Here is a 22,251-nt window from a genome sequence, read left to right on the forward strand (position 1 = left end):
ACGGTAATTTAATTTTTTGTAAGGAAATCACATGCATCCACTGAGAGAGAGAAAAAAAACTTATGTACAATTCTCTACTTTAGAGAAAAACCTCTCACTTTTTTATAGAGAAGTACTGTATTATAATTCCTATTTTTACTCAAATAGGGTGTTGTGAGCATTATTGAGTAGCATACATATTCATTCATACTCGTAGACAGAGGGCGCCCTCGCACATACAGCGAGACTTGAGCAGTCTGAAACTAATGACGCTCAAAATAAGCTGTCAAAAACATGCTGCTGATACAAACAACCAGCACATATTTCTTTGAAAATGTGTGATCTTTGTACATACGCCCAAAGTATAGCGTATAGTTTTTACGTGTACGCGAGGGTCAGCGTACAGTGCGCGTGACGCAAATTTAGTCATCAGAAGAGTATGCGCATACTGTACGCACAGCCGCCGGATTTTTGTAACCGCATGTACTTTGTACAAGCAGGTCACACATGCGCATTTAATTGTTTTTGCAGTAATTAGTTTATCCACAAGGTGGCAACCGTGCCCTGGGGACGTCGATTCACAAGGTAGTCAAAGAAAAACTGCATAAACAGAACAGACCGGAACGCATGCAAGCTACAGCGACGATAGAGGCCTACATAGACGAGAGATTGTGTGAAGAGGTTAGAAAGTACCATCATTTGTACAACTCTAGCATGAAAGAATACAAAGATGTTTACATGTGTTGTAATTCGTGGCGAGAGATTGCTCAAAACTGCGCATGCGTCGAATGCCTGTGTATGCGTAAGAGTCAAATGAAGTATACTTTGCAAGCCTGTGCGTTAAGGACCTAACAAACAAATTTCATGATATTTCAATATATTTCAAAACGGGGGAAAAAATCACCAATTTGTATAAATAAATAGGTTTTAATAGCTATATATAAAAATTTAGCTTAAGTAGCATTACAATAAAATACAATTTACAAATCTGTACAAATATAAAAAAGTTTAAAATGTATATATATATTAAAAATGTTTTTACATATAAAAAGCATGAAAACACTGAACGACTGCAGTTGATTCCATTTTACAGTAAGTTGTAATCATCTGGTAAAGTATTTTATTCCCCCAGATTTACTTTTTCCTTGTTGGAAAAACAATGATCCTAAAATATTCTTATCAGTTCTTACAAAAGTTACTAAAAACTAAACCGCCTACTATTTGCTAATTATACAGTGAAAACTGCAAATACTTTTATGTATGTTGCCCTTCCAGGGCGGGAAAAAAATGCAGAAAATATAAAATGTCCCTTTTTTGCTGTTATACACAGTAGAACAAATATAACACTGACTCCAGGAGGCGCTTCACCTTGCCTTTTCATACAAGTGTGATAACAGTCCAACGGTTTTAAAATACTGTTGTGGTTATAATAGAAACTGTCTCCTCACAAATAGAGGTGTGACAAAACATACACTGTGTTTTAGGTCAGCTTGTGTTGCATGCTCAACTTTACTTCTGTCATTAGCGAATTTTGTCATAATAAAAGTAGGATGTTTCTTGTTTTTGTCCGTGGAATTCAAATATTCCAGTGTTTATGGTCCTCTTGCATTATACAGGAGAGGTTTTTCTCCTCTGGGTTCGATTTCTTTTCTTTTGAACCTGTTAGAAAACAAAGAAGCATAGACGGTATAAACAGGAAAAGTGTTTGAAATGATGTTCCCATTAATCTAATCATCAATCATCATGTGTCTCTTGATTTCAAAAAAGTAGTTTCTTCTTCACATTCACTTGCCATAAATAATAATTTATCAGTTAAAGACTTCAGTAAGATAACTATCACTTTGAAAGACTCAACCTACTCACATGAGCAACAACATTGAACGTCTTTGAGATGATCTGTCCGTTGCTGGTGATGTGTAGTTTATAATGTCCATAGTGTTTAGGTATGACTTTTGTAATGGTGAGAGATCCAGTTTTGTGGTCCAGTTTCAAACGGTCTTTGAATCTTTCTTCATTATATAAGTATTCCTCATTATTGGTTTTATCCCATTTAGCTATGACAACAAATTCAGCACAATGGCATCCTTTGGAATCAGCAAACTTCCAGCATATCAGCTCATTTTCCTGTATTTCGGTGACATCAGTGTGTAGAGTGAGAGATTGTCCTACCATCACTAATAAGGTCTTGATTTCATCTTTTTCAACAACTGAACCTGGAGAACAAACAGAAAGAGTTCCTCAGACAGGGAATAAACACATGTACATGAGACTTAGTTGAGTCATTTCCACTGAAGTCAGATACTCGTCAAAGGCCAATAATTATACCCTAGCTTATATCTTAGAAACCGTTTGACAAAACGTAATATTTTTGATTAATTTTTGTCACGAGGATCTCCAGATCACATACAGTATATCAAAATCCATGCAAACTGGACCAACAGCCTAAAAAAAGTTGTTTTTCAGAAAATAGCAGGCAAAGTCATTGAATTTTAAAATATCTGAGGAAAGAGGTTTTAATGATTCTTTTTTTTTAAAGTAATTTAAAGCACTAATTTAAAGGGGTCATGAGAAATCAAAGTTGTCTTTATATTTTGACATATAGAAGGTCTTTGTACCATTAAAGGATTATTTCACCCAAAAATTAAAATTATCCCATGATTTACTCACCTTCAAACCATCCTAGGTGTATATGACTACCTTCTTTCAGATGAAAATCAGAGACATATTTAAAAATATCTTTGCTCTTCCAAGCTTTATAATGGTAGTGAATGTGGGGCCACATTTTGAAGCCAAAAAAAGCATCCATCCATCATAAAAGTAATCCATACAGCTCCAGGGGGTTAATAAAGGCCTTCTGAAGTGAAGCCATGGGTTTTTGCAAGAAAAATATCCATATTTAAAACTTTATTATCTATAATAACTAGCTTCAAGCAGACGGCTGTATGCATCAATTTGCGGCAAAAGAGTAACCCTGACCCGACGCATGACGAACTCGGAAGCACAAAGGATAAAGCAAAATAAAACACTGGTCACGAATTAGAAGTCTAAAACGAGAAATTTTGAAGAGAAATGTAAGAGGATCTTGATATAAGAAAAGAAAAGCTTGAATTTGCTGCACAACCATATTTGTTTATACCGCGAGAGGCGACTAAGCTTACACAACTCTTACATCCTGCGTCATACATCGCGTCACTGGTTACTCTTGTGGTGCAAGCAACTTGCACAGTATTTATTAAGCTTTAAATATGGATATTTTTCTTACAAAAACCCATGGCTTCACTTCAGAAGGCCTTTATTAACCCACTGGAGCCGTATGGATTACTTTGATTATGGATGGATGCATTTTTTTTTTTTTTTTTGGCTTCAAAATGTGGCCCCCTATTCACTACTATTATTAAGCTTGGAGGGAGCCAGGATATTTTTAAATATATCTCAGATTGTGTTTCAATAGTGAGTGGGTTTTGGTCAATCTTTTTGGTCAATCTTTTTGGCCCTCTAAAACCATTCTGGCTGAAAGCAATTTAAAAATTGTTTTTTTTTCTTTGCTGTCTCATCTAAAAAACTTCGGCTGGCAAAATTTTGGAGCATCACTAGTTGAATTGAATCTTACCATTAGCTGAACAAACAGTATATTCTTCTCCATTCAGCTGGCCTGTATAAAAACAATCACTTAATTTTCGGTTGGCAAAATGTCAGAGCATCTCTAGTTGAATTGAATCTTACCATTAGCTGGACTAACAATAAGTTCTATTCCATCAGGTTGGCCTGTATAAAAACAGTCACTTAATTTAAAGAATGAAGTAGAAGTAAATTCAACCTTTTAATGAAATTTTTGTTAAATTAGCTATATGTAACACATACCGCCTTGATCTGCTTGATTAGACGTCTTCCGTTGATGGTAATAGTAAAAACCACACAATCCTGCAGCCATAGCCAGAGCACAAACACAAACCAGCATTATATAACCTGTAGACAAACCTGGTGCTATAATGTAAAAAGAGACAAAATATCAATATTGTAACAGGATCTGAAAACATCTCTGTGAATAAATGGACCACTGCCGTACCTGAACATGTGTGACAGAGTTGAGTGATGTCCAGATGTTGAGTCTGGTTGCTGATGGGATTGTTCAGCACACAGCTGTAGGTGTTTTTATCCTGATATTCCACCTCCAGAGGTAGAGAGAGACTGATGCTGAGATCAGACACACTGATGCTGGACAATAAACTGTTTCCTTTGTACCAGGAGAGAGTCACATGACTCACATTCACAGCTGAACACACCAATGAACATGATGATGATGATGAAGAACATTGTGAAGAGTTGCTGCTGATGACAGGAACAGGCAGACGAGCTGGAAAATATGAGAGAATATTATTTAAAAAAAATATAAATGTCAAACAATACTCTGATGCACAAGTTTGATATGTTCACAAATATAAATGTGGCAAATACAAAATAGTTCAATACTGCAATGCAATTAAATCAAATATTACTACAGAATGACTCACCAGAAACAGTAACATTGTATTTCTTGGGTGGGACATATTTTCCATCAATGATCTGTAAAAATGCATAAGCTCCAGTGTGTTCGGTTCTGGTGTTTGTGATGGTCAGAGATCCCGTTTGATTGTCCAGATGCAGCCTGTTTCTGAATCTCTTATTAAGCCCATCATAATATGAGATCTTACTAATCTGTCTGTTGATTTGAGCTATACGAGTTCTTTCGGGTCCAAATGTCCACAGTGACAGATCGGCTTTTTTTAATTCAGTAACTTCAGTTTGTAGAGTAACAGAATCTCCCTCCATCACTGATAATGTCTTCACTGTATCATCACCAAACACTCCTGATGAAACAAACAGAGACAGTTTCTTAAATGCAGATATAAACTGAATATTTCGTCATGGACCTTGCTGTTTTCTATTCTATTCACTCTTCATTTATGGAAAAGCTTGGTGTGGATTTTGTGTCTAAAATCCTTGTTTTGAGTTGGAGCGACATGAGGGTGAGTAAATGATGAATTAAATTTTCATTTTTAAGTGAACTAACCCTTTAAGTGCAATTATCTGTTCTTCTACCCAGCTAACAGAATTTTGTTATAAGAACATTCTCCAAATATTCAGTGTTGGTTCTGGGAACGTAAAAAATGTTTCCTTGACGCTAAAGGAACGTGTTTTATAAGGTATAATGTTCCTCAAACGTTCTTTCAAATTAATTTTGATTTAAAATTCAACATTCTAGGAACGTTGATTTGTAACATTCCAAGAACATAAAAATGTCCAGTTTCCTTAGAATGTTATTTAAAGGTTAGTATGATGTTCCTGAAACATTCTTTCAATCATTCAAACACCTGCTGTGAACAAACACTGAAAGAAAGAGAAATAAGAACACAAGCTACAACTTTCTTCAGCCACAGCCTTAGATGAACTGAAGATAAAAGACATTAAATCTCTGAAGATCTGATTCAACAACTCCACAAACAGCATTACCAGCTTCACTTATTACTAACCAGACTGACTTTATTTCTGTCACACGTCTACAGAAGATCTTATTGAGAATAACAGAGGTTTAGATGTGGAAGTCTTACTGAAAATGTTTTGTTGCGGTCACCATCATGGAGAACAGTGTTTGCTTTAGTTGAGCTCTTGACCCTTGACTTTTGTTGAGTTGCTGCTTTAGCAGCAATTGCAGGTGTTTACAGAAAACATTTCAGTATTGATAAAGTTGATCAACCTGCTTGCTTGAATGTTCAAGTGACTGTGTTAAAGTGGTTTAAACAATTACTTTTTCTGTAGTTTTGCTTATTTTAGGAATCGAAACAATATTTAAGAAGGAAGTAATAAACTCAAACGATGTGACTAAAATTATTTGTAACGCTGAAGTGATTTATGTAAGATTATCCAAAACTATTTAAAAGTTAAACACAACACACATAGACATCAGCACTCATCATACAAGCCTCAACAATGGTGACAATAAAAAAAAATTCATCTGCATAATTTATTCATGCCGCAATGCATGTTGGGAGCCATGAATGTGTTTTGTATGCTGGCACGAAGCATGTCACCATTGTTGTGTTTCATATGCCGAATGTTGATGTCTGTGAGTGTATAAACAACACAAAACATGTTTGAAACAAAAAGTTAACTATAACAGTATTATTCACAGACATCAACATTAATTTTAGACCATTTTAATGCAGTCATTTGTCTGTTATTAAAACAGACATGTTGATCAATTTTATCAATGCAGAAATGTTTTCTGAAAACACGTGTGATTGCTGATAAAGAAGCGACTCTACAATAGTCAGGGCTCAAGAGCTCAGCTAAAGCAAACGCTGATCTCCATGATGGTGACCTCAAATGAAACATTTTCAACCAAATATTAACATCTAAACCTCTGTTAATTCTCAATAAGAGCTACTGTAGACGTGTGATAGAAATAAAGTCAATCTGGTTAGTAATAAGTGAAGCTGGTAATGTTGTTTGTGGAGTTGTTGAATCAGATCTTCAGAGATTTAATGTCTTTTATCTTCAGTTCATCTAAGGCTGTGGCTGAAGAAAGTTGTAGCTTGTGTTCTTATTTCTCTTTCTTTCAGTGTTTGTTCACAGCAGGTGTTTGAATGTTTGAAAGAATGTTTCAGGAACATCATTCTAACCTTTAAATAACATTCTACTAACATTAAGGAAACTGGACATTTTTATGTTCTTGGAATGTTACAAATCAACGTTCCTACAATGTTGAATTTTAAATCAAAATTCAGTTGAAAGAACGTTTGAGGAACATTATACCTTATAAAACACATTCCTGTAACGTCAAGAAAACTGGACATTTTTTACATTGCCAGAACACTGAATATTTAGAGAACGTTCAACAAAATTCTGTTAGCTCCGAAATCCCCGTCTACAGGTCCAAGGCCACGTTTCAAGTCCAGCAATATATTTTATGAGAACAGGGACAACAAAATAGTGGATAAAAATCAAGTCAGATGTTGGGTAAGTCAAACTGAATTCTGAGTAACGTTAACATCTTTGTATTTTTGTTGGTTACATGCATTTTGAATGGGCCTACTAGCACCTGTAAACACTTCTGGGCGTTTTTTTTCTTTTTCTCTCCAGACTACACCTACCACCACCAAAACTTTTTTTTTTTTTGACTTTATAGTTCCACAAATATATCTAAATGAACATTAATTCGGCAATTTAAAGCATAATAATAATCACCATTTCTTATAGTCTATTTCATTAAAGTCTGTAAAGTTGAAGAACCGGTCTCGAAAACTTAAATCTACTCACCATCATCCACGAGTAACGGGACGAAAAATAAAACCAACATCTTCATATTTCTGTACATCTGAGTAAAAGGTGGTTAAACAAGGTCATTATAGATATTAAACTCCGTTCGACGTCCAACCGTTCGTAAACGAACTAAACCACGACAGCGAGGATTATTAACATAGTTAATAGATCCGACTATAAGAGTGAAAATCATTGGTGACTTTTCATTTTAATGCTGGGAAATAAGGAAGTAAGAACTTCCCAATTGCAGCTTTCCAGAAAGTCCCACGTCGGCTAGTAGACCCTCAGTGCACAACACTCGACTCCATCAAATGTTTGACATGACTGTTAAAAAGTGCAAGCGCCATCAATAGGTCAAAATTAAAGGTCAAACTTGTTCAAGTCTTGAAAAGTGAAACCAAAGCATGTCTATCGCCCCTTGCAGTATACGTCATAAACCCCGCCCTCTGTATGTGTGTAATCGAACGGAACAAGAGCCCAACTAAAAAATCCAATTACTCTTCCGTTTTTCCCCCAAAGATGGTTTCTGTCATTTTAGGTAGTTCTTATCACACAGAGGTATGTTCAAGTGTTCGTTTTCTCAATAAGTTCGGTTTTAGATAGTTTAATAGTTAGATAGTTTAGTTTTAGCACCTATGATCCGAGGTTCTTTCGCAGCTTTTAGCACTTGACATAGATACAACACAAATTCATAAGACAAGTTTTTTTTGTATTAAACAGTTATATAAAAAAGAGTATATTTCATGGTTGAGGTTGAAATTGAATTTTCAGACCAATACTGCAGCTTCTCATTCATTCACATCCAACTGTAACAGTACAACTTAACATAGATTGGCCACTAGATGGCAGAATACGCTTCATTAACACTGAACAAAATATTAAAACTGACACTATAAAATGTAACAGAAGTGCAGTGTACATAACATTGTGACATAATCCGAAACGCTTTGTCACGTTACTTTTCACAGGTAAACAGCATGCAGCATTCATCTTAAACATTTCCAGTTGTAAAGGCTCATAAATGCAGAACATTTTTATTTTAAATAAGGATAATGTTGTTAACAAGTGGTTTCAGAGACATCGCCATTCATTAGCGGTGATTTTGTTCCTTCTGATGCAGTTTCTCCATTTTCTGAGGAATCTGTAAGAAAACATAAGGATTTATTTGGTCAATTCTGGATTTCGTTTGTTTCTTCTTCTCTTGTAATCCAAATCTGACCTTTTCACATGCCATAAGATACTGATATGATTAATAAATCACAAACACTGTATTGCACTGCTGTCTCCTACACTAGATTATTCAATAATAGGCTATTTATTTTTAATGCATTATAGGAATATTCAGCCAATCAATCCAATAAAACTTCTACATTTCAGAGGATCTAACGTGTTCACACTGTGAATGGATCTTTATTATATTGCTAGATTTAAACTACTCACTTTGGACAATAAATGTCTTTGAGATCATATTTTGTCCATTCTTGCTGATAATTAGTTTATAAATGCCAAAGTCTGTAGGTCTGACGTCACTGATTGTGAGATATCCAGTTTGTTGATCCATCTGTACTCTGTCTTTGAATCTCTTATCATGATCAACACAACCAATACTGTTCAGTTCATTCGCTCTGTTGATGACCAAAAACGGATTTGTTTGATCTGTGCCTGTTTTTCCAAACCTCCACTGTAGCATATCAAAACTTTGTATGTCGGTGACGCCGGTGTTTAGAGTGACAGACTTTCCCACCATCACTGACACTGTCTTCATTACGTCTGTCTTATCCACAACTTCACCTGGACAACATACAGAGATTAAATTCATCCTGTGAAAGACATTTTGAAACTGGACATTGCTTTAAAAGTGTGCTCAATTTTTGTGATATCAACTTCAAATTTGCAACACAACTTGGTTAGACATGTGGCTTTGATTTTATAGCAATGGAGTCCAAATTATTTTCAAAAAAAAAAAAAAAATAGTACATTTGCTTTACAGTAAACTTCTATGACGTTTTTACTCTATCATTAATTGAAGTTCTTTCACGTCTGCAACAATCTGCTGAGTGTCTTCTTTAAAAAGGTCTGTATTTCAAAGCATTCATGAAATTTAAGTTCAGATCTGTGCTCAGAAAAAAAGGCCCTGTTTACACCTGGTATTAAGATGCGTTTTGGTCAACTGGATCACAAGTTAATGTTGCTAAATATAGGTCTAAAACATTTTGAGCTTGTCCACTTTCGGCCACTGACCTAATTCGTAAACATTATGGGAAGCGCACTAGCCAGACGGGATTTAAACTTTGTCGCCTGAAGACCCAAGTTTGGTTTGAAGATTAAAAACGTACCAAGCACACAAAGTTCTCTCACCATTCCTGATTTCTAACACACACTCACACAGTCTGAGCAGAGATGAAAGCTGATGCTCTCCGTGTGTTTTTCTGTCATCTCCTTTTGTGCCCATAGACCCGCCCATAGACTCTCCCCTCGAAGAAATGAGGACAGAAGTGGTTGAAAGTCGACAAAAGAGACGGATTAAAATACCAGGTGAAAACGATTATGTGTCTCCCTCGTCTGCTTGTGATCCGATCGACCAAAATGCATTTTAATACCAGGTGAAAACAGGGCCAAATAGGGTGACAGTTAACAAGTTAATACTAATAACCAGAGCAGATTCAATGCTTATGTTTGATGACATATTGGACACAGTATCTTACCATTACTCAGCTCAGTGTATTCTTGATTAGAAGTCAGGCCTGTTTAAACACAAACCACAGACTTAAATAACAAGTTTCTTTTTTACACTTTTCCACAATAAAGCTAATCTTGCTCTATTAACTAACTGTGAGTAATACTTACTGGCTTGATCTGTTTTTCTATATTTCCTGTAGATACTGAACATCCCACCTACAGCCAAGACTATTACAGTAACTACAATACCACTGCAGATCAGTATCACATGACTGAAGGATAAGCTCTCTTTTGCATTGAAACTCGATGCATCCACTACAAAACAGTAGATCAGAGAGAGTCAACACATAATACCTTTGACCTGCAAGTAGAGAACATAACAAATCAGTTAATAACACTACTGCTGTACCTGAACATGTGTGACAGAGTTGAGTGATGTCCAGATGTTGAGTCTGGTGGCTGATGGGATTGTTCAGCACACAGCTGTAGGTGTTTTTATCCTGATATTCCACCTCCAGAGGTAGAGAGAGACTGATGCTGAGATCAGACACACTGATGCTGGACAATAAACTGTTTCCTTTGTATCAGGAGAGAGTCACATGACCCACATTCACAGCTGAACACACCAATGAACATGATGATGATGATCCTGATGATGAACATTGCGAAGAGTTACTGATGATGACAGGAATCGGCAGTGGAGGTGGAGCTGGACAACATGAGAGAATAAACAGGCAAAAGATCAACTTTAATAGATCTAAAAAAAAAATATAGACACCTTGATGAAGTCAAAATAGACTTGAAGGATCAAGATATCATTGAAAGTTGAAACTTGGATTCCTAAAGCGCTAGTTCACCCAAAAATTCTGTCTTTAATTACTCACCCTCATGTCATCCCAAACCTGTAAGTCTTCAGAACACAAATTAAGATATTTTTAATAAAATCTGAGCAATTTCTGTCCCTCCAAAGATAGCTTATTCAACTACCACTTTGATGCTTCAAAAAGTTCATAAAGAGATCGTAAAACTAATCCATATGAATTGAGCTGTTTAGTCAACATTTTCTGAAGAGACTTGGTCACTTTATATGATGAACAAATTTAATTTAATTTAAATTAATTTCACATATATACATTCATCATCTCACACTTCAGTTGTGGTAAACGGAAGCTCAAGCATGTTCGGTTGACGTACAAGAACCAGTGAGGTTCATTCTCATGTTATGCATCACGTTTGAGCTTCATCAAGAACCAATGAGGTTCATTCTGGTGTTACGCAGCACATTTGAGCTTCCACAGGAACCAATGAGGTTCATTCTCATGTTGCGCAGCACGTTTGAGCATCTGCAAGAACCAATGAGATTCATTCTCGTGTGTTACGCAGCACGTTTGAGCTTCCACAAGAACCGATGAGGTTCATTCTCGTGTTACGTATCACGTTTGAGCTTCCACAAGAACCGATGAGGTTCATTCTCGTGTTACGTATCACGTTTGAGCTTCCACAAGAACCGATGAGGTTCATTCTCGTGTTACGTATCACGTTTGAGCTTCCACAAGAACCGATGAGGTTCATTCTCGTGTTACGCAGCACGTTTGAGCTTCCACAAGAACCGATGAGGTTCATTCTCGTGTTACGTATCACGTTTGAGCTTCCACAAGAACCGATGAGGTTCATTCTCGTGTTACGTATCACGTTTGAGCTTCCACAAGAACCGATGAGGTTCATTCTCGTGTTACGTATCACGTTTGAGCTTCAACAAGAACCAATGAGGTTCATTCTGGTGTTACGCAGCACATTTGAGCTTCCACAGGAACCAATGAGGTTCATTCTTGTGTTACGCAGCACATTTGAGCTTCATCAAGAACCAATGAGGTTCGTTCTCGTGTTACGTATCACGTTTGAGCTTCAACAAGAACCAATGAGGTTCATTCTGGTGTTACGCAGCACATTTGAGCTTCCACAGGAACCAATGAGGTTCATTCTTGTGTTACGCAGCACATTTGAGCTTCATCAAGAACCAATGAGGTTCGTTCTCGTGTTACGTATCACGTTTGAGCTTCAACAAGAACCAATGAGGTTCATTCTGGTGTTACGCAGCACATTTGAGCTTCCACAGGAACCAATGAGGTTCATTCTTGTGTTACGCAGCACATTTGAGCTTCATCAAGAACCAATGAGGTTCGTTCTCGTGTTACGTATCACGTTTGAGCTTCAACAAGAACCAATGAGGTTCATTCTGGTGTTACGCAGCACATTTGAGCTTCATCAAGAACCAATGAGGTTCATTCTTGTGTTACGCAGCACATTTGAGCTTCCACAGGAACCAATGAGGTTCATTCTCATGTTACGCAGCACGTTTGAGCTTCCACAAGAACCAATGAGGTTCATTCTCATGTTACGCAGCACGTTTGAGCTTCCTCAAGAACCAATGAGGTTCATTCTCGTGTTACACAGCACGTTTGAGCTTCCACAAGAACCAATGAGGTTCATTCTTGTGTTACGCAGCACGTTTGAGCTTCCACAAGAACCAATGAGGTTCATTCTTGTGTTACGCAGCACGTTTGAGCTTCCACGAGAACCAATGAGGTTCATTCTCAAGTTTGGACTAAACCGCTCAATTCATATGGATTTGTTTTATGATCACTTTATGAACTTTTTGAAGTGTCAAAGTAGTTGTATAGCTGTCAATGGAGGGACAAAAATCGCTCAGATTCAATTAAAATGAGATTTCTTTGTGTTCCGAAGATGAACAAAATTCTTAGGGTTTGGAACAACATGAGGGTGAGTAAATGATGACAATATTCATTTTTGGGTGAACTAACCCTTTAAGCAAACACCCACAGCAGACTAACATTGTGCAGGTGAGTTTTACACTTATCCATGTCATTATCAGGATGATGAGAATGGGCTCAGTGAAAAAGTTACCAAAGTAACAACTTGTGATTTGGCTAAATTTGTCTCTCAGGTGACTAGTACAATATTGTATTTTAAATATGATTCAGAGCTGGAATGCAACTACAAAACTACTCACCAGAAACAATAACTCTGAATTTTTTGGATGGGACCTCATGTCCGCCAAAGATCTGTAGTTCATAAAGTCCAGAGTGTTCAGTTGTGATGTTTGTGATGGTCAGAGATCCAGTCTGATGATCCAGCTGCAGTCTGTCTCTGAATCTCCCATTAAGAATATCATTGTATAATGAGAACTTATTGGCATCGTTGTTGATTTGAGCTATACGAGTGCTATCTGTTCCAAATGTCCACAGTATACGTTCATATACTTGTATATTAGTAAGATCTGTATGTAGCGTGACAGAATCTCCCTCCACCACTGACGTTTCATCACCAAACACACCTGGAGCGCAAAGAGAGATTTTCATTATGTAGAAACAATCCAAATTAGGTTACGGAGTAGGGTACAACTGGGCTAAAGGCGCACCGAGGTAAAAGGCACCTTTTTTTTTTCTTCTAAACCACTAGATGGCACAAAATCAGCACTTTCCTAAACATCCACTTTTCAAGATAGAAATTTGGCTGATCCTCAAAGCGATCGTGGGCAGCAGCAAAGAGTTGCTTCTGTGCTAATTTGATGCAATATTTGATGTTTTTTTTTTATTTTTTTTTAAATGTTGTAGATTTAAGTAGCAAATGAGAAGCACTAACATTATTGAATGTATTTTGAGACAAAGGTCTTGTTAATGATTTTCACTTTTGTTCAAGGTAATTAAAGCAACAGTTTTTCAAAAACGGAAGAATATGTAAAAGTATGGTATTTGGTAAGGCTGCACGATTTATCGCACAATACGAAAAATAACATTGAACTTAAATGCGATTATCGCTTAAATGTGATTCTTAGTGCGATTATGAAATCGCAAAGGCTGCGATTATTTTTTTATGCGCAGCTTGTCAATGAAGTATGGCTCCAAATGCTAATCCATCTGAAAGCACTACGAGTTTGAGTCACTTATAATGTACATTTAAAAAGAAAAACGTGCCAAACATCTTTCCAGACATGAGAAGCATTTATCAACATTTTGTCCAACAAAAGACGGCATTTAATAAAAGTTGAGCATCCTTCTGTGAGATGATGTGGCTTCTTACACAGAATAATGCAGTCGTGTGTTTATTGTTTAATCAATCAAAGCACTTTAATCTTCGAAGGCACAATAATTAATATGACAATAAACAGCTGGCTGATTTTTACATTTGTTGACATTGTTAGATTCAAATGGTAAATATCATATATTAAGTTAGGTGTCCGCCTTAGAGATAATCACCATATTTATAACAAAACCATCATATTTAAAAATATATATTAATCATATCATATAATAAAATATATTTTTGGTTCCTACTGTAAAGCTATATTAAATTATTATGGGATCTCATTCAATGTTTTCAGAATGTTTACTTTTTTAAAATAAGTTTGTTTCTATATTTTTAAAATATTTTTTTATATTAACATTTTAATGACAGTGTTTATTTAACAAAAATGAATTATTTTCTTTATCAAAATAAACAGAAAATAGTACAAACTTTGCTAAAGTGATAGTTTTGAACAAATATTAACTTATAGATTATTCAAAACATATTAAGTTAGCTAACGTATTTGTTTAAACGATGTGTGCCTTTTACCCCGTGTGTTGGGTTAAAGGGCCCTTTTGCCACTTTTGATTTTTAAACAAACAAACTACTTTTATGATTTATTTTCACACAAAATCTGTTGATCCGTCAATGTTCAATAAAATTTTTTCAAGCAAACATACACTATGGGAGTAGTGAAAAGCACCGTTGTATACCCACTTTAAACTTAAATAGTATACTCTCATTAAACTCAATGTTTATGTATAATTTAATGAGAGTTAATTGCGATTACACTCGAGCAATATTGTTTAGAGATGTGGCGAAGTGAAAGTGAAAGTCTAAAGACTTACCTTTCAGTATAAAGCATAAAAATAAACCAACGATCTTCATTTTGGTGTAGATTTGAGTCAAATGCGCTTTAATAAAGACTTCGTAAGCTTTTACGATGCTTTCTGGAATGTTTTGGTTACGGTTAGCCTAGCCTTCAGCGCTCCGTTTAGCAATTCTGACTTCGACACACTTTTCATATATAGCCGACTTAACAACAATAGAGAGACTTTATACCAAGTGAGAATCGGTGAATTATATTGGGAATCATATTCCTGATGTCCTGAATCCAGTATTTCCGCGTTTCGAGTAAATGTAGGCCTATTTAACTAAGGCATTTTGTCAGGAAGTTGTTCCTGGGATATCGGCTCAGTCTCATCTCCATCCATCAATGGAAAATGTTTTGAATTATGACGCATTGAGTTACTATGGTTTAGTTGTCAAATTTCTTTACTGTTTCACTCTCTTTGAATATTTCTGAGGATAGGTTTTTTGAAAGACAGTTTCTGTAGCTATATACATAATAAATGTTTTTGTTAATATAAATTATAATTAATTAGTTGTATAAAATTACAACATTTCAAACTCATGTGACGATTTGCACTGATAAAAATGTGATAACCAGTTCTGACCTGGCATTTATCCATGCCAGACACCCCTGGCATGGATTTTATGGATTTATTTATTTATTTATTTCACTGTACTGCAGTTCCACCTGATGACCAGCAGTGGAGTTAATAAGACTTGAACAGACTTGGTGGCTGGTGTGTGTCAATATGAAATCAAATTGGCCCCAGATTAAACTGACATGTTCCAATGAAAAAAAGGTCTTATTTGTTAATCATAAGAACAAAATCAGTAGTAGATTTAACAATGTATGTCCTGTACAATGTATGACCTGTATGTTTTTAATGACCTGCTGCCAGCTCAGTTTCTGAGTCAAAGTGAAACCTGCTGTGGTCTCATATATTTTGATCTACAAAGATATGTGGTTTTGTTCTGTTGAGTGGACAAATATGTTGTGTATGTGTCTATTGTACATCTCATGTGGTTGAAGGGCTTCTTCCTGTCCTGTTAACATTAACATCTCAGACTGTTTTCCTGTTACACAATGCAGTTTAACTGTTAAAGTAGTGAAACCATTAACAATAATAGACGATTTAAAATGATCAGCACCATTTACCAATGATCATTTACTACTATACAAACAAATGTAACCATTATGAGAACTTGAAGTTCAGTCACATTTAGACACTAGTAATGTAAAATATATGGAAATGTCAGCAATTTTGACATATACACTGTAACATGGTTGCCTGCCATAACCAATAATAAGAATATGTTATACCACCAATTCTAAATTCGTAATAAGGACTAGAATAAGTTTAACACGCAAGTAGAACAAACATAATCACATTAAGTGTGTGAGCACGGGGAGGGTGGTGGAAATGTGTCAGGGGGGAAATCACACTTGGTGACATTTCAGGTGATGTTCTCTCAGACCGTACAGCCAACTGCTGATAAAAATGCTTCACGGGTTTGTTTTCTTTTGTTTGTGCTTCTGGCGTCTCGTCGGTAAGTTGAAATGTGTTTATATCTTTTCAGTTCATGCAGTGTTTAGAATCGTGTAAAAGGCCTACTGTAGAAAATTACTGAAGGGTTTATATTTCCTTACAACATTTTCATAAAGGTATTCTCTTACGTTACAGCTACCCAGCTAACAAAAATATGTTCTAAAAACCCTTTAGGTTATGGTTTCACTTTATCATTCTTAAAACATTCTGGGAATGTTACATTTGTTACAACAAGTAGTAACATTTAAAAAATGTTAGACGAACACCCAACAAAAACTTCAAAAAAAAAATGCTCCATTGAATGATGAATAAAAAATGTTTTTGTGCTAATATTTTGAGAACATTAAAGAGTTAGTTCACCCAAAAAAGAAAATTCTGTCATTCATTACTCACCCTTGTGTTGTTCCACATCCGTAAGATCTTCATATCTTCAACTTCAGAACACAAATTAAGATACCTTTGATGAAGTCTGAGAGGTTTCTGTCCCTCCATAGAGATCCAATGCAACTACCACTCCAAGGTGCAGAAAGGTAGGAAAAAGACATCATTAAAATACTCTATGTGACTCCAGTGGTTTAACCTCAATTTTTTGAAGCGACACAAGTGCTTTGTTTGCGCAAAAATACGTTATTTACCACTTTACTTACAAAAATATTGATCTGCAACACGCGTTCATGAGAGCTTCACGAAGCATGCGTGTTGTGTTCACACGAGAGCTGACATTGTTGCGTGAACATTTTAGATAATATTATTTTGTAACTAAAGTGGATAATTATGTATTTTTTGCACAAACAAAGCACTCGTGTTGCTTCATAACATTGAAGTTAAACCACTGGAGTCACATGGAGTACTTTAATGATGTTACTCCTACCTTTCCGCACCTTGAAAGTGGTAGTCTCTGGAGAGACAGAAACCTCTCAGACTTTAATCAAAAAGATCTTAATTTGTGTTCTGAAGATGAATGAAGGTCTTACGGGTGTGGAACGACATGAGGGTGAGTAATTAATGACAAAATTTTCATTTTTGGGTGAAAAATTAAAGACCTGATAGGTGAACTATTAAGGCCCTGACATACTACAAACAAGTGCTTTTTCGTTAGGGGTAAAACGAAGTTCGAAATAGGTGAGTAGTGATATACTGTAATCTAACATCTGACTCCGCCCACACTGCTGAGAGCAGGCGTTTAGATGAATATGTAAATATGTGCTGCGTGCTTTCCTCTCAGTAACAAAATAAACACATCAAAAACAGCATTTTTTTATAGAAAGCATAAGAAAAGCATCTGATCATGGGTGTGTTAGCACAAGCTCTGCAAATTAGCACTCCAGTAAAGTCACGTCATGTTTATTTATGGCATTTTATTCAATAGATTGCTTTAAAGCAAGCAGCTTTACAGTATCAAACATGACAAACAGTGTCAGTGCCTCATTTCATCATAAGCACAACTTCATTTTGTACTATAAAGCGGCTATCCAGTGTGTTCATGTTTTTACCCGTGGAGATCTTACCTCAACAGACGAAATGAGTCAGACAAGAGTTCCACGTGAAAGAAGGCGGAGCCTCAGCGCACACCTCCTGTTACATTATCGTCACGGACCATGGTAGTACGAAGGTGTTTTGCAACTGGAGCGAGAGTTCGCTTTGGCACTGACACTGTTTTTCATGTTCGATACTGTAAAGCTGCTTGCTTTTAAGCAATCTAATGAATAAAGTGCTAAACATGACGTGACTGGAGTGCTAATTTGCAGAGCTAGTGCTAACATACCAATGTTGTTATGATTAGACACTTTTCTTATGCTTTCTAGAAAAAAATACTTGCTGTTTTCTCATTTTTGTTGTGTTTATTTTGTTACTGAGAAGAAAGTGCACAGCACATATTTACATATTCATCTAAACGCCACTCTCAGCAGTGTGGGCGGAGTCAGATGTTCAATTACAGTATTGCTGCATGCGTATTTTGAACTTCGTTTAACTCCTAAACGAAGTACGAAAAAAACTTCGTTTGAAGTATATCGGGGCCTGAACTCCCAAAACGCACTTCGTTTTGGCCTGATTTTGTTCAAAATGACATGACATCAGTTCGTTCTTCGATTTCATTTTAAGTATATCCGGGCCTTAACAAGCATTACTGGAAGAACGATTGTTCATAATTTTGATAGAACCTTGCCAGAACGTTAGCTCTGAGAACATTCCCTGTTAAGCTATTTTTAAAAAAGCTATGCTAAACCTCTATATGTAGTACACCTTAGTTAATTTTAGCAATGCTCTTGCTTTTGATTGTAGTTCTAGCTGTCCTAAATGACAATCTTATCATTCTGTGGTATGGCTGTGACAGTGTGAAAACAGATCTGTGATTTACAGTATGTGTCCATTTGAGATTTTATTTGCATTTGAGATTTGATATGCTCTTTAAAGGAACACTACACTTTTTTTGAAAATAGGCTCATTTTCCAACTCCCCTAGAGTTAAACAGTTGAGTTTTACCGTTTTCGAATCCATTCAGCCGATCTCCGGGTCTGGCGTTAAAAAATTTCTAGTCGTATCGGCCTAGAAAATCACAACTTTTCATTTTCCGTCGGTCTTAGTACACGATGTAACTACAGAAGAGTCAAGTTTTAAATAGGAAAAATATTGAAACTCTTTGGTCATTTTTTAACAAGATGCTAACGGTCTAATCAGATTCAATGAACTATGCTAAGCTATGCTAAAAGTGGTTCCGCCAGACCCGGAGATCGCCTGAATGGATTCGAAAACGGTAAAACTCAACTATTTAACTCTAGGGGAGTTGGAAAATGAGCCTATTTTCAAAAAAAGTGGAGTGTTCCTTTAAGAAACCCTCCAGACAGTGCTTGAAGTGGGCCGGTGTTATGCCGAATTTCGACTCCCTGCCAAATTATTACCCCCCTCGTTGAAGTCGCTACCTGATTGCTTAATCCTAACCCCACCCCAAATCCTAAACCTACCAATACTACGGGGTTAATAATTTGGTGGGGGTCAGAATTCGGCACAACACCGGTACACACCTGTATGCAATACCAGCACTTCTACATTTTAATCTTTATAGCGTACCTTCACTTTGTCTTGCGTACCGCCCCTTCTCACATGTTGCCGGTGTTGTGTTGAATTCTGTGTCCCTAGCAGGTGCTGTACTGAGCTAATCCAACCTACTCCTAATACCAATCCTAATCCTAACCCTACTGTCACTACAGTAAAGTGAGAGTACCGGCACTTTTTCCCCCACTTCAAGCACTGCCTCCAGACATTTAGGAAAATAAATACATATTTATTAAACTTTCCATTTATAACATCTTCCATAACTACACATAACTTTTAAATTAATGCCAAATTTATGGCAGCTTGATTCTGCCATGGAAAAAAAAAATAAAAAAATCTGACTTTATTTTTCACAATTCCGACTTCATATCTTGCAATTCTGACTTTACAGTATATCTAAACTCAGAATTGTGAGGAAAAAAGTCAGAATTGTGAGTTATAAACATGGAATTGGGAGAAATAAAGTCAAGAATTGTTTGTTATAAACCCGGATGTTAAATGTTTTCCGTTATGTGTACCTTGTGTTTCTGTTACTTGGACTTTAGGTTGTATTCTGACCGGTTCATTTCCTGTTTTCTGTTTCTAGTGCCATTTTGTAGTTTTCTTGTTTATTAGTTCCCTGATTGTTGTCTTGTTTACCCCTTGTGTAAACAAACCCCAGTGTTTCCAGTGTTCTTGGTTGGGTCTTGTCCGTTGTTGGATGTGTCGTTGGTGTCCTCAGTTCTGCTCCTTGTGCTTGGATTGTTGTTTAAAACTGCATTTGGATCCTATTCTTCCTCATCTCTGAGTTTTCATCAGCTTTACATCGGAATTGCGAGAAATAAAGTCAGAATTGGAAGTTAAACTCACAATTGCGAGATTATATGAACTCGCAGTTGTGAGAAGTCCAAATTCTGAGATATAAACTCACAATAGCAAGAAATAAAGTCAGAATTGCGAAATATAATCATTTAATGGCAGAAACAAGCCTCCATACAAATAGAATGACTTATATAAATCCTACAACAATTTTAACTGAAACTAATGATCCAGCAGAAAGTTCTTCAGTACTTTATGTGATTGCCTGTATGTTTCAGGTGTGTTTGGTGTTGAGGCAGATGAAATCGAGTCGGTGTCAGTGCTGGAGGGTGATTCTCTCACCCTACCGACTGGTGTGAATAAAATACAAGAGGACGATCTGATAATGTGGACGTGCGGTGACTATTGTATCGCTAAACTCAACATATCCTCCCAAGTCATCTCTGAAACTAACAACAGATTCAGAGACAGACTGCAGCTGGACATTCAGACTGGATCTCTGACCATCACAAACATCAGAACCACAGACTCTGGACTTTATAAAGCACAGATGATTGGACATAAAGTTTCAAAGAAAACTTTCAGCGTTACTGTCATTGGTGAGTATACTTATAGGTTGGCGTTCTCTAAAAATGAAATTTAAATCACAAACTATTTATTCATATTTCTTTCATGTTTCCAGCTCGTCTTCCCATTCCTGTCATCAGTAGTTACTGTCCTCAAAGTCCTTCTTCACCATCAGCGTCCAGATGTGTGCTGCTGTGTTCAGTGGTGAATGTGGGTCATGTGACTCTCTCCTGGTACAAAGGAAACAGTTTATTGTCCAGCATCAGTGCGTCTGATCTCAGCATCAGTCTCTCTCTACCTCTGGAGGTGGAATATCAGGATAAAAACACCTACAGTTGTGTGCTGAACAATCCCATCAGCAACCAGACTCAACATCTGGACATCGGTGAACTCTGTCAGCCATGTTCAGGTAGCCTAAAAACATCACTTCAACAGCACATCAGCAGCATAATATCAATCATGTTATATATTTATATTTTCTGTTCTTTTCCCCCTTCAGAATGTGTCAACTGTTGTGGTTCTACTGAAGCTGTGATCCAATTGGTCCTCTCTGCTCTGGTGGGCGTGGCTACTGTTGTTGTTCTGGTTTATGACTTCACATCCAGAAGAGCTGAACAGGAAAACAGAGCTCCGAAATCAAACTGATTTACTATAACAAGAATTTTAAAAGAATATCATCAGTAAAACATTTTTCTCTCTATTTTTTATGTTTTGCATAATATTGGGAGAAATCATTTAAATACTCTATAAATGCCCTCTAAAACAACATGGCACGCAGCTCATGAGTCTTGTGCATTCATATTTTCACTTCGCAATCATCTTTTCTTTCATCTACGCTATATGCTTACTAAACATTTTCTTCTGTTTTTGTGGTCTGGTAAAGTAGGTAGCAGACCTGTTTCTGTGGCCTGTTAGCATGAAAGCGTTTCTCAGGAAGTGTTTAGTTTTGCAAACTTGTGACTTCTGAAGAACCTGTCCTTTAGTGTCAGGACATTGCCCCTTTAATGTTGTTACCCACAGTGTTCAGAAAGTTTTCTCAGTTAAGCTACGGGTGTTAAACGTTGAACTTTACACACATTACACACCTTTGTTTGAGAAACAAGTTTACTTTTTAAGCCACCCTCAGTAAAACTCTTGTCTGGTAGATTGAGTCCTGTTCTTTTACTGAAACCTTGCTTATTATTACATTATATACAGTACATTCCTGGCGTGACACTTTCTCCAGTGCACTTGACTTGTTCTTTCAACACAATTGATGCACCATTACAGTACAAGTAATAGTGGTAAGTGCCTATGAAATTATGGAATTATGTGTTTGTCACTGAGAGACTTATTTTAATAATGCCATTTAATGTTTTCCTTTGTATTAAATGTAGAAAATAATTGCAAT

General features: G+C 36.4%; 2 protein-coding genes and 1 pseudogene across 5 annotated transcripts; 1 reads left to right on the top strand and 2 right to left on the bottom strand.

Moving 5' to 3' along the window:
- Window positions 1-886: 886 nt before the first annotated feature.
- Window positions 887-7,703, bottom strand: LOC127520461 (SLAM family member 5-like). 4 transcript variants are annotated; one of them, XM_051908574.1, is made up of 8 exons: window positions 7,276-7,703; window positions 4,491-4,826; window positions 4,046-4,333; window positions 3,841-3,900; window positions 3,703-3,744; window positions 3,590-3,631; window positions 1,843-2,192; window positions 887-1,638 (listed from the first exon to the last, which is right to left on the bottom strand). In XM_051908574.1, the coding sequence occupies exons 1-8, from the start codon at window positions 7,331-7,333 to the stop codon at window positions 1,588-1,590; spliced, it is 1,227 nt and encodes a 408-aa protein (XP_051764534.1). In that variant the 5' UTR covers window positions 7,334-7,703; the 3' UTR covers window positions 887-1,587. The 4 variants fall into 4 exon arrangements, with proteins under 4 accessions (XP_051764534.1, XP_051764533.1, XP_051764536.1 ...); XM_051908573.1 differs by having other exon boundaries at window positions 3,841-3,963; window positions 7,276-7,702; XM_051908576.1 differs by lacking the exons at window positions 3,590-3,631; window positions 3,703-3,744.
- Window positions 7,704-7,970: 267 nt separating this feature from the next.
- Window positions 7,971-15,269, bottom strand: LOC127520462 (uncharacterized; annotated as a pseudogene).
- Window positions 15,270-16,291: 1,022 nt separating this feature from the next.
- Window positions 16,292-22,244, top strand: LOC127520466 (natural killer cell receptor 2B4-like). Its single transcript, XM_051908584.1, has 4 exons — window positions 16,292-16,443; window positions 20,573-20,893; window positions 20,977-21,270; window positions 21,361-22,244. Exons 1-4 carry the CDS (start codon window positions 16,395-16,397, stop codon window positions 21,504-21,506), a joined length of 810 nt encoding a protein of 269 aa, XP_051764544.1. The 5' UTR covers window positions 16,292-16,394; the 3' UTR covers window positions 21,507-22,244.
- The last annotated feature ends 7 nt before the right edge of the window (window positions 22,245-22,251 follow it).

The sequence above is a fragment of the Ctenopharyngodon idella genome, chromosome 10 (genome assembly GCF_019924925.1).
Source record: "Ctenopharyngodon idella isolate HZGC_01 chromosome 10, HZGC01, whole genome shotgun sequence".
NCBI lineage: Eukaryota > Metazoa > Chordata > Actinopteri > Cypriniformes > Xenocyprididae > Ctenopharyngodon > Ctenopharyngodon idella.

What these genes read in the sequence shown, in the direction of transcription:
- LOC127520461 (XM_051908573.1), bottom strand. Translation starts at nt 7,333, where the DNA reads ATGTACAGAAATATGAAGATGTTGGTTTTATTTTTCGTCCCGTTACTC. An exon ending in ATACAATGTTACTGTTTCTG is followed by an intron (nt 4,334 to 4,490) that starts GTGAGTCATTCT and finishes CATATTTTCCAG; the next exon opens with CTCGTCTGCCTGTTCCTGTC. An exon ending in TAATCAAGCAGATCAAGGCG is followed by an intron (nt 3,745 to 3,840) that starts GTATGTGTTACA and finishes GTTTTTATACAG; the next exon opens with GCCAACCTGATGGAATAGAA.
- LOC127520466 (XM_051908584.1), top strand. Translation starts at nt 16,395, where the DNA reads ATGCTTCACGGGTTTGTTTTCTTTTGTTTGTGCTTCTGGCGTCTCGTC. An exon ending in GTGCTTCTGGCGTCTCGTCG is followed by an intron (nt 16,444 to 20,572) that starts GTAAGTTGAAAT and finishes TGTATGTTTCAG; the next exon opens with GTGTGTTTGGTGTTGAGGCA. An exon ending in TTTCAGCGTTACTGTCATTG is followed by an intron (nt 20,894 to 20,976) that starts GTGAGTATACTT and finishes TCATGTTTCCAG; the next exon opens with CTCGTCTTCCCATTCCTGTC.